Source organism: Marmota monax, unplaced genomic scaffold (genome assembly GCF_021218885.2).
Source record: "Marmota monax isolate L192 unplaced genomic scaffold, Marmota_monax_Labrador192_F-V1.1 WCK01_AAM20220418_F8-fsc00071, whole genome shotgun sequence".
Classification (NCBI taxonomy): domain Eukaryota; kingdom Metazoa; phylum Chordata; class Mammalia; order Rodentia; family Sciuridae; genus Marmota; species Marmota monax.
This window is the reverse complement of record NW_026695217.1, coordinates 6,156,131-6,170,884: the sequence shown is the minus strand read 5'-3', so window position 1 is coordinate 6,170,884 and position 14,754 is coordinate 6,156,131. Positions and strand designations below refer to the sequence as shown.

Below are 14,754 nucleotides of genomic sequence, written 5' to 3'. Positions count from 1 at the left end.
TCAAAATAAAAATAAAAAGGGTTGGAAATGCAGCCCAGTGGTAGCACACCTCTGGGTTTAATCCTTAAACAAACAAACACAAATCATATGTGTGTGTGTATGTGTGTGTGTGTGTGTGTGTGTGTGAGATATGTCATATATATATGCACACACATAGAGAATAAAACATGTATTATAAATGTATATAAGAAAACTCATTCTCTTACAATTACCATACTGATCCACTGAAGTATTTTCTAAACCTAAAAGGACTGTGATCTTATTTTTCCTAAATCTTGAAACATTTTGCTATTTCATTGTTCTAGGAATCATTTTGTCACTACTCATCAGTTATTCCTAACTATGCTAAAAACATAAGAACAAAATTAGAGATGATGGAGTGATCTCCTAGAAGGATAACACAATGAGGGAAATAAACTGTGCCATCTTTTGGTTTCCTTACTGCATTGTCCAAAGTACAGAGTGATCTTTCAAGAAGGCACAAAGGAAGGTGGACACACCATTTCTGGAGTCTGCTTTTGGCTTTCACTGAAAAGCTAAGAAATCAGAATTTTTCATTTTCTACCAGTAACAACAAAGAGAAGGAAAGTGAAAGAGAAAGAAGCCTCTTACAGTTAGGAGACTAATCACAAGATGAGGGCAAGGTGCCAGCAACGCCCTAGATTCTCGGCAGTGATGAGAGTGATCACCTAAGTCAGATCTCAGAGTGAGTCTCCATATGGTGGTATTCTAGATGAATTTTTCAAACTGAAGAACAAATGAGCAAACAGCATATCTATTTTTTTAAAAATTTATTTATTCTAATTTGTTATACATGACAGGAGAATGCATTTCAATTCATAGTACACATATAGAGCACAATTTTTCATGTCTCTGTTTGTACACAAAGTAGAGTCACACCATTCGTGTCTTCATACATCTACTTAGGGTAATCACGTCCGTCTCATTCCACTGCCTTTCCTTCCCTCCCTTCCCTTTGCCCTATCTAAAGTTCCTCCATTCCTCCCACCCCCGCCATCCCCATGGATTAGCATCCAAATATCAGAGAAAACATTCGGCCTTTATTTTTTTTTTGATATGTATATATTTTTGGTTGTAGTTGAACACAATACCTTTATTTTATTATTATTAATAATATTTTATTATTTTTATGTGGTGTTGACGATCAAACCCAGCGCCTCATATGTGCTAGGTGAGCACTCTACCGCTGAGCCACAATCCCAGTCTCTTGGCCTTTGGGTTTTTGGGATTGGCTTGCTTCACTTAGCATGATATTCTCCAACTCAATCCATTTACATGCAAATGCCATGACTTTATTCTCTTTTAATGCTGAGTAATATTCCATTGTATATGTATACCAGTTTCTTTATCCATTCCTCTATTGAAGGGCATCTAGGTTGGTTCCACAATTTAGCTATTATGAATTGTGCTGCTATAAACATTGATGTGGCTGTGCCCCTGTAGTATGCTGTTTTTAAGTCCTTTGGGTATAAACCAAGTAGTGGGATAGCTGGGTCAAATGGTGGTTCCATTCCAAGTTTTACAAGGAATCTGATTTCCATATTGGCTACACCAATTTGCAGTCCCACCAACAATGAATGAGCGTTCCTTTCTCCCTACATCCTCGTCAACTGTTCTTATTGTTTGTATTCTTAATAGCTGCCATTCTGACTGGAGTGAGATGAAATCTTAGAGTAGTTTTGATTTGCATTTCTCTAATTACTAGAGACGTTGAACATTTTTTCATATATTTGTGATTGATCATATATCATCTTGTGAGAAGTGTCTGTTCAGTTCCTTGGCCCATTTATTGATTGGGTGATTTGTGTTTTTGGTGTTAGTTTTTTGAGTTCTTTATATATCCTGGAACATGCTCTTTCTGATGTGTGTATGGTAAGAATTTGCTCCCATTCTGTAGGCTCTATTCACCTCACTGTTTCTTTTGCTGAGAAGAAGCTTTTCAGTTTGAATCCATCCTTTATTGATTCTTGATTTTATTTCTTGTGCTTTAGGAGTCTTGTTAAGGAATTCAGGGCCTAATCCAACATGAAGAATTGGGCCTATTTTTCTTCTATTAGGTGCAGGGTCTCTGGACTAATTCCTAGGTCCTTGTTCCACTTTGAGTTGAGTCTGCAAACAACATACTCTAAAGATAAAATGAAGTGTGGTCTCCTGACCCGTTTGTCAATTCACTGGAAATACTTGATCATGCAATATTTTACAACAAGAATCTGGACCATCCCTTTTTGTTAAAAAGACTTAGGAGAGTATTTGCTCATCTTTTATGGTGTTTGTTTACCAAATTTTACATGACACAAATAATATATATCATATGATATATATACCATTATATAATATTACACACACACACACACACACACACGGAACACAGAAAGACAAATACTACAAGATGTTGTGGATTCTAAAAGAGTTGAGCTTGTGGCAGCAGAGAGTAGAAGTACGGTCGCCAGGGCTGGGGTGGGAAGACGGTCACCCTGGCTGAAGGGGACAGAGGCTTGGCTGTCCAGGATGACAGAGCTCTGGAGGCGTGGTGTGCGCCATGGGGTCTGCAGTGAGCAGGACTTCATTACGTACTTGGAATTAGTTCAGTACATCTTAAAATGTTCCCATCTTACACATAAATTAATTGTGGTAATCACTTCATAAAGTGTATCAAAACATCACGTTGTGTACCTTAAACATAAATATGTTTTATTTATCAATTACACTTCAATAAAGCTGGAAAAAATATAAAAACAAGATCTATATTTAAAACAACCTTCAAAAACAGTTTGATAAACACTTGTCTTTGTACTGAATAAGACATATCAGTGAATTGAAAAGCTTAAGGTCATTGCTTCTTTGTCCTTTCTTCATATTAAGTCTACCTAATGAGTTAATCAGTAATAGCCAACTCTTAAACAAGTAGAAGGAATTCCTAGTAATAGAAGGCATAAAGATTTTGACTGAAAAATCATGGTAAGTGTCTTTGCTTTAGCATTCAGTTAATGGTGATGAAGATTTGAAGATTTCATTTGCTCTTCTTCACCTTCTCCCTGGAAAGTCTAGATTGTAAATCCAGATAACTGTTGTCAGCAGGGAGATGCACCTGGTCATAATCTAATCATGTCAATGCAAAACACATCTCACTCCCACTGTGCCTGTGTTTCGCTCTTCACCCCCATCCATAACAGTTCCAAAAAGGAGTCAGTGAGACACGCATGCTTACTCCTCAGTAGATTCTGTGTTTCCAGTGCCAGCTCATTCTCATGCCAGCTCTGTGATGATTTATGGTGATAAATTGCTTGTATTCAGACATATATCTCTGTCTGCATCAAATGCTTTGATAAATGTAGCTGATATGTTTCAAAACTAAAAAGAATTCTTATTAAAATTAATTTTAATAAGAATTAATTATTAAAATTAATTAATTCTTATTAAAATTAATTTTTCACGGTTCCTTTCCTCTTTGCTTGTCAGCTTACTGGAAAACCAGAAAGCAAAGGGTGACATCCTCTCAGCTTATGCCAACCAGTCTCTGCTCCCCTTGCTCCACCACCAGAAACTTCCCCACAGTAGCTCACCCTGTCCCTAAAGAGCTCAGGGAATGCAGGACATCCTAGGGCATAGGAACAGTCTTGTTGCCTAGAGGATGGATGAGAGAACGGTAGGAGAACTTCCCACAGACAGAGAAGGGAGACTGTGCGCTCAGTCAGAGCCTACGGCAGCTGCAGCAGTGCTACGCGTCTACACGACAGTTACAGTTGACAAACTTCAAATGTTGGAAATGTTTTCATAACTGCTCTTTAAGGGTAGCATGAGTACTACTCTCCCAGTTTTAAAGAAGAAGAAAGACACCCCAGCTTGGAAAGGCTGAGTCATATGCCAAAGACTACATGGTTAAAAAATAAGAAAGCCAGGAATCCAGAGCAGATCACAGGGCCTGAGGCCCAGTATTCTGCTACTTCACCATGCTGAGTGCCCAGTCCACTTAGGAAAAGTCAGGTGACCAAGATGGCGCTATGGTTAAAGTAAATGACCTAGTGACAAAGGCAAGTGAACAGGGAAGAAAGCAGTGCCAGTTCTGCTCACAGGCCATTATGATAACCCTCTCAACAAGGAAGTGGATGGAGAACAATAGTGGGTACAGTTCAAAGAACAGGGCAGACACCAATTCCTCAACAACACTACTTAAGGATATCTAAACAAGCTGCTGTGCTCTGGCTCCTTTGGAAAGCATGGTATTTAATCACTATAAAGTGTTCCACAGAATGGTTTACCTGGTACTGCTGTGAGCTCTGTATGAAGTTCACTGGTGGCTCACTTTGCTTACTCTTCAACCTTAAGATATTGTCAGCATACCCCCAGCTCAGGATGGCCGACCACTGAATGTCAGTACTGTTCATGCTTCTCACACCTCCAGGGAGAGGAGAAAGAAAAGTATCAAACTGTCACTTCTCAGTAGTTATGTGACAGCCCCCCCCAAAAGCAGGTTAAAGGCTAAAGAAGTTTTTATAAAACACAATGATTATCAATTGCACTTGATTCATGTTCTGAGATACCATTCCTAAAAAAACAACAACAAAGGCAAACTACTTAAATAACTTTCTAAATGCCAGTGTGGAAAGGTCAGTATAAAAGCTTTTAATGTTAGAAGGAGAACTTTGCTAGGAGAAAAGACCCTTCTATCCAGGGAGGGGATGTGACCCTGTCAGCTGCAGCATGAAACACGGCAGCCCTTCATTTTAGGGGCTTCTCTTCTCTTCTACTTTAACAACATAGTATTGAGCGCTTTTGGCAAAAGATCTAGAAATTGTGAACTCTTTTCTCAGTACTGTTTGTAATTCACAGTTTGTTGCTATAATGGTAAACACAGCATGAATGCTGTACATGGGACTGTCCTTGAAACCTACAGTGCTTTAAAACTAGTTTGAGGGATTTCAGGAAGAGAGAAGTGCTCCATGCACTCTAGTCTTCCGCAGGACTCCTAGCATGTGGACAGCACAAACAGTTCTTGAATGAATCAACAATACATTGAAAATACAATTCACAGATTTCTTTTTGTTTTGTAGGTTTAGTAACCAAATATAGGCATCAGTTTCACAACAAAGGAATTGGGATATACTTATATTCAGCTCCTCTGAATATGAGCTGCTAGAGAAAGGAGCGCCCTATCCTAAGACTTGTGTCCTCTCATTATCTACTAGAACGCCCAGCCTGTGGCAGGTGCCCAAGTAACCAAGTTTCTCATTGACAAGTTTTCTCTCTTTAGAAAACAAATTTCACCTAACACAGCAGCGAATCTTAAAAAGACTTTCCAAGGAAACTGTTTTTTCAGCACCTGTAGGCTTAGACCCAGAAATTCCAATGCTGATGCAGGGTGCCCGAGGGGGACCCAAGCCAGAGCTGTGGAAAAAGCACTTCAGACAATTCTGAGGCACAGTTTTCAAGAAACTGGCTTAAGATCATTAAAACCATCTCAGTTAGCTGCCATTGGTTACACGTATAACTAAGCAAAATCTCAGAGCTTTTTCATGTCAGTGCTGAGTGTGTCCAGCTGTGATTAGGCCCCCTAACTTTCACTTGCAGGCTGCAGTCCCTCTCAGTAAATGGCCTCTGGAATGTCTATGTGGACTGTTATGTGTCAGGTTCATGCAATGACACTGAGAGTCCTTGGCCCAGGGTATCCAGTGTCTGATGGCCACTTACTAAACACTTAGGATGAGCCATGCCCTGTGCTAATCATTCCTGTGCATTATTTCTTTGAATCTTCACAGTAAATTACTCTGGGACAGAAGAAATTTTACTTCCCCCATTTTATAGGCTAAAAGCCAGGATGTGAAAAATATTGAGTAATTAGCAAAGCTGGGCACAAACTCTGGGCTCTGTGCTTCCAGAGCTCTTAGCTGGACGCACTTCTCTGCACACATCAAGGTGCTAACAAATCCAAAATATAGTGTGTGGGGAAGTCAAGTGTAATTTGAGTGAACACAGCTATTGAGGAAACACACTGAGAGCCTGGGACTACAGTGGCATAAATAAGATAGGTTGAGAATTATATGGGAAACATCTATATCCAATAATGCTAAGTGATAATACTAATAGAGATAAACCCCGGTGCACTCTAATTTCTTTAAAGGTAAATAATTTACACATCTTAGTATTTTAAACCTTATTAGCAGTGATTAGTTACATTGCCTCATAATTATTTATAATACACTAGTGAGAATAAACCACTGACATCCCAGGCATTTCAATTAAGTAGACTGAACTTGTCCTAACTTGCTAAACTGAGATGAAATGGTATGCATGCTCCCTATTCCCAGCAACTATGAGAACTATCCTTCATTCTGTGAAAGAATAAGAGTGAGCCTGAAAGAACCATGGACCATTAGGCACACGTAACTTCTTCAGGTGGCCTGTTCGGCCTGGGTGCTGGCACCCTTGTACATGATGCTGGGGAAGGTTGCGAGCAGGACTTCCCCGAGGAGCACTGTGCATGGAAGGTAAGGTTAAATGCTAACAGTGCTACCTGCCAAGGGCATTGGGTCACAGGCTGGCTTCCAGGTAAGTCTGTATACAGCCCGTCATGAGTCACTGTCCTCAGTCATTTCAGAGCTCACGCCTCGGCCTCATAGGTGGGGAATATTTTTTGCATCTAATGAAACAGTCAATATGGAAGGATTGAGGGACTGCTTAGTGGAGAATGTCCTACTTCCTCCTTATCTAGGTGACATTTGACACACAAATGGGTCCTGCTACACAGCACTCTTCATGTGTCACTGTCACTAAGTTGGCACTGGGGAATCAGAAAAGCCCTGATTTTCATGCATTCATGTCTCAAAGCCTACTTCCATGGCTCTCCTAATTCCTTTGTTTTATTTTGCTTGTGGTTTAAACTTGTGGCTCCATCTTCTGAGGTTTGAGATTTGTCTTTTAAATACATCTGTCTACTGTGGGGGTTTAAGAGGCTCAAAGTGAACATTTCTATCAAATTGGTAACACTTTCATCCTGTGAGCATGACCATCTATCTTCATCTCTTTCCAACTCCTCCTTTCATTTTAAATGGGACTGCATTTAATTTTCATGTTTTTCATATGTTACATTAAGTAACTACATACACAAGCAGAGTTTTCCACCAAGGATGGAGAAAACTTTAGAAGTCACACAAAACAGCAGCATAGGTGAGCTGGAAACATTCTAATGAAAGATGTCCCCAGAATGATTTTCATTGTTTTATTTTACCTTGTTCCTTGCTGTAAGTCATCAGAAGACAGAAATTTCGGGACAAACCACAGATTGCTCTGGTGGGCAGAGCCTGGAGAGAACCGAACCGTTCTCCATGGGGCTGGCTAAAGCAGACCACAGGCACAGGAGCGCTGGGGGAGCCCACATACTCTCCCCACTTTAAGCCTTTAATCCATGACAAAGGGCTCTACAACCAAGGAAAACGAAAAGTGTGATTTTTTTTTAAATATAGTAAATACAGAAATTACTTCTAATTTAAATCCTAAACAAGGAAAACAATCTGATCATAAGTTCTTTGAGGACAAGAAGTATTTTACATATTTTTACTTCCCTATGTTTAGCATATAAGAACACGTTCTTTATTTGAACACGTTCCTTATTTCCTTATCTAGCCCAGCCTGCATGAAAATTTCTGGCTAAAAATTCAAAATCCCTTGAAATTTGAGCAGAGGAGAAAAAAAAGTTTACTAAGGCATATTTCTTTCAGGTTAGCTGAAATACCTAAGCTGAAGTGGATGCCTATAGGGGACTGTAATGTGGAAGATAAGCCAAAAGTACATATGAAAGCTACAAATTAAGACCACATGTGGCACAGACAAGCTCACTCAACTGTGAGCTCCTGGAAGAAAGGGGCCACCATGGACTTCTCCATGTGCCTGGGATCAGTCCCTCAGTGGATGCTTGTGACTGAATGGAAGGGCTTATCAGCACAGCACATGGAAGGGACTAGAGCACCCAGTCCTCCAGAAAGTGCTAAGAAGTTCTAGAGAATCAGAGTTACCCCAGAGCAGAAGAGGTGGGCTCAAAGAAAGGAAGGGTATAGGGAAGATGTTGAGGGGGAACACTAGTGCCTGCGCGTGAATAGTGACTGAAATACTTCCTCTATTTTTAGTGAAAACCAGAGTTGAGAGGAAAAACAAAAAGGGGAAGAACCAGGCCCTTTTAGTATCTCTCCCAAAAATTCTGCTCTTTCCATGGTCTTTTCTTTTATTGTTTTAGACTCTATTAATCTTTTATTTTTCAATGGTTTTTTAAACATTTACAAGTTTAGTTGTTTTGCTTTCAACTTTTCAAATGTAAATCTAATAGAAATAACATACTAAGCAAGTTTCAGTAATTTACACACACACACACACATACACAATACCTATAAATATCTTCAATAAATAAATTTATTTATGTTATTTTCCAAATGAATGAAAAATCAGGCATCACTGACCTACAGACTCTCTTCTTTAAAAAAGGCACAGCAGTCAGAGTTCTGCTTCTTCTGTTGGGCCATTACTGGGGCAGAGTGTTTGTTTTGAGATCGGGTCTCACTGTGCTGCCTAGGCAGGTCTCCAACTCCTTCCCTTCTCCGCCTCTCAATAACTGGGACAACAGACACAGGCTGCCACGCCCAGCTTAATATATAGTTTTAAGTGGCATCCAGTGGTCTGGAAACAGTGAACATCCCTGGGAAAGCTGAGGAGCTTCAGAAATGCTCACACTAGGACTGGGAGGTCAACATCAGGTATTCTGAGAACCTCTCTTTTTTCTTTTTTTTTGGTGTTGGGGACCAAACCCATGGCCTCATGCATAGTAGTAGCAAGTGCTCTATCACTAAGCTATATCCCCAGTCCTTCTTATTTTTTATTTTGAGACAGAGTCTTGCTAAGTTGCTGATGTTGGCCTTGAACTTGCAATCCTCCTGTCTCAATCTTCTAAATCACTGGGATTACAGGTGTGTGCCACTGCAACCAACTAAGCTCTCTTTTCTAAGTCTTTAGCCTATGAATGCTGAAACTGAGAAAAAGTGGTGCTAAGTTCTAGTTATGCTTTATCACTCATAACTCCTTGCCTCAAGAATCCTTTCTTGTGAATCGCAGAGTTTAAACTTTTGTTTTTCAATTACATGCAAAGATACATGGCAACTGCTTTATGTCAGAGTCAGCAAGAAGGAAGAACACTTTACTGAAATGCTTCTCATCTAGCTCTGGTTGTTTTTAACTATCACAATGAACTGAAATCCACAGAAGTGACAGGTCATCTGGCTGATCCCCGTAAGTCCAAGGACTGGGTTTCAGAGCTGGTGGCTTAGGTCTGAACTCTATGCAGACACCACCTGAGGGCCAAGGAGAGACCCTGAGGAAGCTTTCACAATGCTTCAAATATAGAGAAGTAGTGGCCTAAATGCATGACATGTCAGCCAGAAGTACGGACAAGCCAAACTCTAAAGAACTTGCAACTGAGAAGACATTATTTTGAAAAATAATGACTGTCTGTCAGGCACCATCCTAGGAGCTGAAAATACTGTAATGAGCAAGACAAAGTCCTTTTCCATGGAGTTTCCATCAAGTAGGGCTGTGGGGGACAGAGAGTCAATAGATACAGACAGTGTGTGCCATGGAGCAAAACAAGAAGGGGAGGCAGAATGACAGAGCTGATGTTTTAGATACTAGGGTTGGAAAAACAGGAATGCTGGGGCAGAGACCTGAGTGCAGTGAGGGCCAACCTGGATCCATCTGGGATTGGTCCTTCCGGGGGGAGGACAGACAGCATGAAGGTCCTGAGGTGGCAACGAGGCAAGTTGGTAACACATCCCACTGCCATTAGACACACTGCCAAATTTCCATATGTAGGTCAACTTAAGATGGCTCATTAACAATAAGTACAGTAGTAAATTAGGTGGCATTTATAATTTTAAGATACCTATTGTTAAATTATTTTGACAAGAAAAAGCAATGGATTATTGTTAAAAATAGCAACTATGGTAATGATTTGTAAAGCTTCAAAAACACAAAATAAAAATATGCCTTTTTAACATGAAAAACAACATTGTGATTTGGTTTTAGCAAAACAAGAATGCCCAACATATTAATGATTTATAATTGAATCTTAATAGTTTAATGAGTTTGTTTGCATTTAACATGCACATTTGACATATATGAGCATAAAGAGTTTATTTCTAGTATGCAGATATATTTGAGCCATATTATTATATAAATCTGTCAAAACAAGGTTTGTGGAAATCTTTTTCTCTGAAAACGGGCACAGCTCCCTGTAGCTGAGAGCCACTGCTAATCCCTCTCTAAGGTCCCTTCCCCGACTGTCTTACTTCCACTGGCCTCCTGCAAACTCTTGCAGCACTCTACAGTTCACGTTCTAACCTCTTCTACTGCTTTTATATGAATAACTTAATTGAAGATTAAGGCTTGCTTGATTTTTCTATTTCAAAGAAAAATTATATCTACTTCCTATTATCAGAGGCTATACTTTTTATCATTACAATTTGGGAGGCCCAAGAAATTTGTAAAGTTCCCCAGCAAGTGTAAACCAAAACAGTCACACCTCTGGCCAGTGCTCTTTTTTGTTGTGGTGGTGCTGAAGCTTGAACTCAAGACTGAGGGCGTGCTAGGCGGGGTTCTACCACTGAGCCCCATGCCAGCCCTTAAGCTTATGGCTTAAGATGACAACCAGGCCCAGATTGTGTGTTCCACGGGCATCCTCATGTGTCACTGTACGCCAGTATTGAGGGCTCCTCTCCTCTTCCTATGTGTCGCACCCTGGGAGGGTTTCCCTCGTAATAACCCTTCTTTGTCTTCCCCAAGGGAGGCCATAGTCTGACATGACCAATTCTTTCCCTCTGAGCTTGAAGGCACTCTTTTTCTCTCAGTGGCACAGCATTTACCACACATAGGATACTGCTTTAGCTGCCTGAGCCTTCTTGCAGGGCTGTTCACACCCAAGACCACGCCTATTCATTTCTGGGCCTCCAGAGCCCACATGAGGGCATAGAACCATAGGAGTCCCATCAGGTTTTGCTGAATTCTACTAAAATATGAGTGACATACCGGACAGGTAATTTCTTTGACCTGCTCCCGGGTCTCCCTGAAAGCAAACTGTACTAACAGCCCCACAGCAGCTGGAAGTTCTCCTTCAATGTTGAGTTTGGCTCCAGGTCTATTGGCATGGGCTGTGTGGAACAGCTGACGAGGGGTCTGCCCATAGGTTTTTATCATGGTCTCTAGGGCTCGTCTCTGAACTGGATCTTCAACTGCAGAGACATCCATTCCAAAATACGTCTGCAGGGTGAAAGAGCAAAAGAGCATAAGACATCCGATGAGCAAGACTTGGCTTGGTGACAAAGGGAAACCACATTGGTTTTATTCTTTAGACAATGGCTTGCTCCTCTCTATTTCAAATGCAAATGATTTAATCAGGTTAGCTACCTATTAATGGTCTGAGATCAGAATAGGAATAATCAATGTCTCTAAGTGAGTGAATTAAAAACAATGTATCTTATTTGATGCTAACTAGGTTTGTTAATAAAACAATTTAAATTTAATGCCTGAGAATATCGTACAAGATTTCATGTATAATATGAAACTACTAAAGAAGTTGCTGTCCAAAGTAATATATAATAAAAGGAATAACTGAAGTTAAAATACAATGAAAATTGCAAGTGGCCCCTGGTGAGTAGCAATGAAAGCTCCAAGCCTGTTGACGGAAGGGGTGCTATTTTGTGTTTCTTGGGTGGCCACACTTTGAGGTCAGGTGGAGGTGCTATGTATTCACTCCTTCACATCCAAAGCTGGCAGCTGGCCACAGACCTGTCTCATGTTGTGCATACCCACGTGGACAGTCTAGCTTTTGGCATTAAGCCAGTCACAGCTGACTTTAATTTACATATCTGGGTAATAGCATTTCTATAAGCACCAAAATAAAATGCCAAAACACTTCAAGTTAAACAATCTTCATCTTTACTGCCCTCACTCTCTACCCCCAGCATCAGGGACCAATAGTCATTGCAAATGCCTGTTGAACTAGAGCCATTCACAGGGCTGCCTGACTGTATGTACTCAAAAAATCTGATGAGCTCCTTTCAAATTTATTTTACAATACTGCTTCTTTACATTTGGTGCTATAAGTTTCTAAGAGAACCCTGAATAATTATGAATGATGAATTAAGGAAGGTAAAAGGTGTTTCTATATGTCTTTTGGAAAAGTCAACATTTATTTGTATTTAATTGTATGGTAGCCATTATCCTAATATGAATTTGATTCCTCCCATAAGAGGTTGTTATTGTGATTCACACTTTATAAAAGTACACATTTAGGTACAGAGAGGTTAAGCCATCTGCCTAAGTGGTCCCACAAGTGGTAGAGTCAGAGTGGGGATCTGAACTCAATTCTGAATTCAGACTATGCACTTAACCACTACATCACCCCATGAGCTGAATGTTATTCAGCCCCTAGAAAAACAGTATAAACATTATCCTTTTACAAATACTGAAGACCCAATGAATTAGTGAAAAACCTCCTAGTCAGGTGAAAACTTCCTTGCAGCTTCAGCCTTCAGATAGGTTTTTTCCAGGTACTTTTAATGTGATTTTATTTAAGAATAATTGAAAAGGTACAAAAGTTCCTAACTGCTGTAAAAGTCAGTCGTATTTTAGGATCAAATATGAATGAAGCTCAAAAACTATATCTGAACCCTTCATTTTATACTCAGTGGGATTCAGGACATGTTATTCCAAAACACAGCAGCTAGGCACACTAAATGTTTTAAGCCAGAGAAAGGACTCTCTGATCTTCCCTGCAGCTGATCATGAAACCTAGAAAGGGTTTTTTGACCTTGCCTTGAAGCAGGTCAGAAGACCCTCCTGTGAGAGGTGCCCCCCCTCTCCAAATGGAAGAGCATCCTGAACTCCACAGTCAGGGTAGAGAACACACAGAGAGGACGGAGCCAGTAGGCCTCCCGATTTCCCCTCGATTCTTGCATGAGGCTCAGACTTCTTTTATCTTATCCTACACCATGCTTCCCTTTCCATTAAACTCAGCATAAAAACACCGGGTTTAATCACTTTTGGGGTCTTCATTTTCTTAACATTCTTATGGCACATAAACTTCAAATGAGATAAATCTGAATGCCTTTCTCTTGTTACCTTTTTATTCCAGAAGCCTCAGTCAGTGATGGGTAGAAGGAAAAGGTCTTTTTCCTCCTCTACTACTATTTTGTATAAAATTATTATCTCCTTTTTCAAAATAAACTTTCCCAAAGCATATATCTTCTATTGGAATAGTCAATAAACCTGTCTTACTCTCTTTTCCAGACAATAAATCTCTTAAGGAATTTCATTTTATATAACCTTAGTAGTGCCCCAAATAATTACAGAGCAAAAGGGACTAAAGAGAATTTTATTTTTAGACTACTTTTTAGAATGAATCTCTGGCATAAATAAGCATAGGTATAGAGTTGTTTGTGCATTTTAGCTACATTTGTTATAAAACACTTATAAATTTGTCACAACCTATAGAGAAAATTACAGTTGGAGGGGAAGTCCAAGATCAGTCAACTTCAACCTGCTGATTTTAAAGTTAGGGAAGTCATGAGGTTAAACATCACATGCAGTGAATTAACAGTTAATCTCTGTACTTGTACTGAGTGACCCCTAGGCAGCATCAGCAAATATTGTTCTCATCATCAATTGCTTTTTAAACATTCTGCTTCTGGAGACATTTCCTTAAACAGGCCTCAGAAGAACCCCTCTTCCACAGCAGGGTACACCTATCTACCCCACCTCTCCTCCTAACCTCATCTACCCTCAATACCTCTGCACCCCAAAGCTAGCAAGAAAAAATGTTTCTTGAGTAGATAAGAGTTTCAAAATAAAAGGTTAGTCTATCCAACAACATAAAAAATACACGTGAAAGTATTACAATTATACTTCTAGGAAATCACAGAAATAACCTCAAGGATATTAAACAGTTTCTAACTAAATATCCAACAGCATACTGGTAAAATAAATCACAGTCATACTTTGGAGTAGTAAGTAGCCATTAAAAATCACATGAAATGATATCTAGTGATCTGAGTAATTTAAGACTGATTGTTCAGGAGAGAAAAAGGGTACCCAACTATACTCATATTATTATACTACTGGAATAATGTACAGAAAAAAGTCTGGAAGATGGTTTTCATATTTCTCTTGGGATGGTGACATCAAACCTTATTTATAAATTTCTTCCTTTTGCCAGTCTGCATGTTGTAATTTTCCTACCAAGGCACATGCAGTGTTTCTGTAATGAGGAAAAATGATGTTGTTTTCAAACAGAGCATGTGCGTAGGAGAGTGTGCCAGAAAAGAGTTAACATGGCAAGCTGACTGCTCTCCTTGGAAAGATGTGCTTGCCAGGCGGCCCGTGGCTGGTGTCTGGGAACCTGGCAGTCAGAGCCTTCCCACCACCGTGCCTACACTGCACAACGCTGTGCATGCTGAACACCTGCTGTCCTCTGGGAGTCTGGAGCTCCAGCATGTGCAAAGCAGATGGTGCCTCTGTGTGACCAGCCCCGAAAGACTCTGGTGCTCAGTCTCTGACAAGCATCCTGGCAGACAATACTTCACGTGTATCACAACCTGTTGCTGGAGGAAGTGTGTTCTTGTGCTTCGCCAGGAGGAGACTGGAGGAGGTTCGTGCTGGCTTCCCCCAGACTGTGCCCCATGTTCCTCTTCCCTTTGCTGA

At 40.2% G+C, this 14,754-nt stretch overlaps 1 protein-coding gene across 6 annotated transcripts in view; it reads right to left on the bottom strand.

Moving 5' to 3' along the window:
* Lyst (lysosomal trafficking regulator) overlaps positions 1-14,754 on the bottom strand; it is a 161,463-nt gene that overhangs the window by 17,243 nt on the left and 129,466 nt on the right. For 5 of the 6 annotated variants that reach the window (XM_046432009.2, XM_046432008.2, XM_046432010.2 and 2 more), the window contains 3 exons: positions 11,083-11,313; positions 7,247-7,436; positions 4,281-4,417 (listed from right to left, as the gene is read on the bottom strand). In XM_046432009.2, the coding sequence (XP_046287965.1) occupies positions 4,281-4,417; positions 7,247-7,436; positions 11,083-11,313 (558 nt within the window). The remainder of the gene's footprint in view (positions 1-4,280; positions 4,418-7,246; positions 7,437-11,082; positions 11,314-14,754) is intronic. The other variant, XM_058575029.1, reaches the window with a different exon arrangement.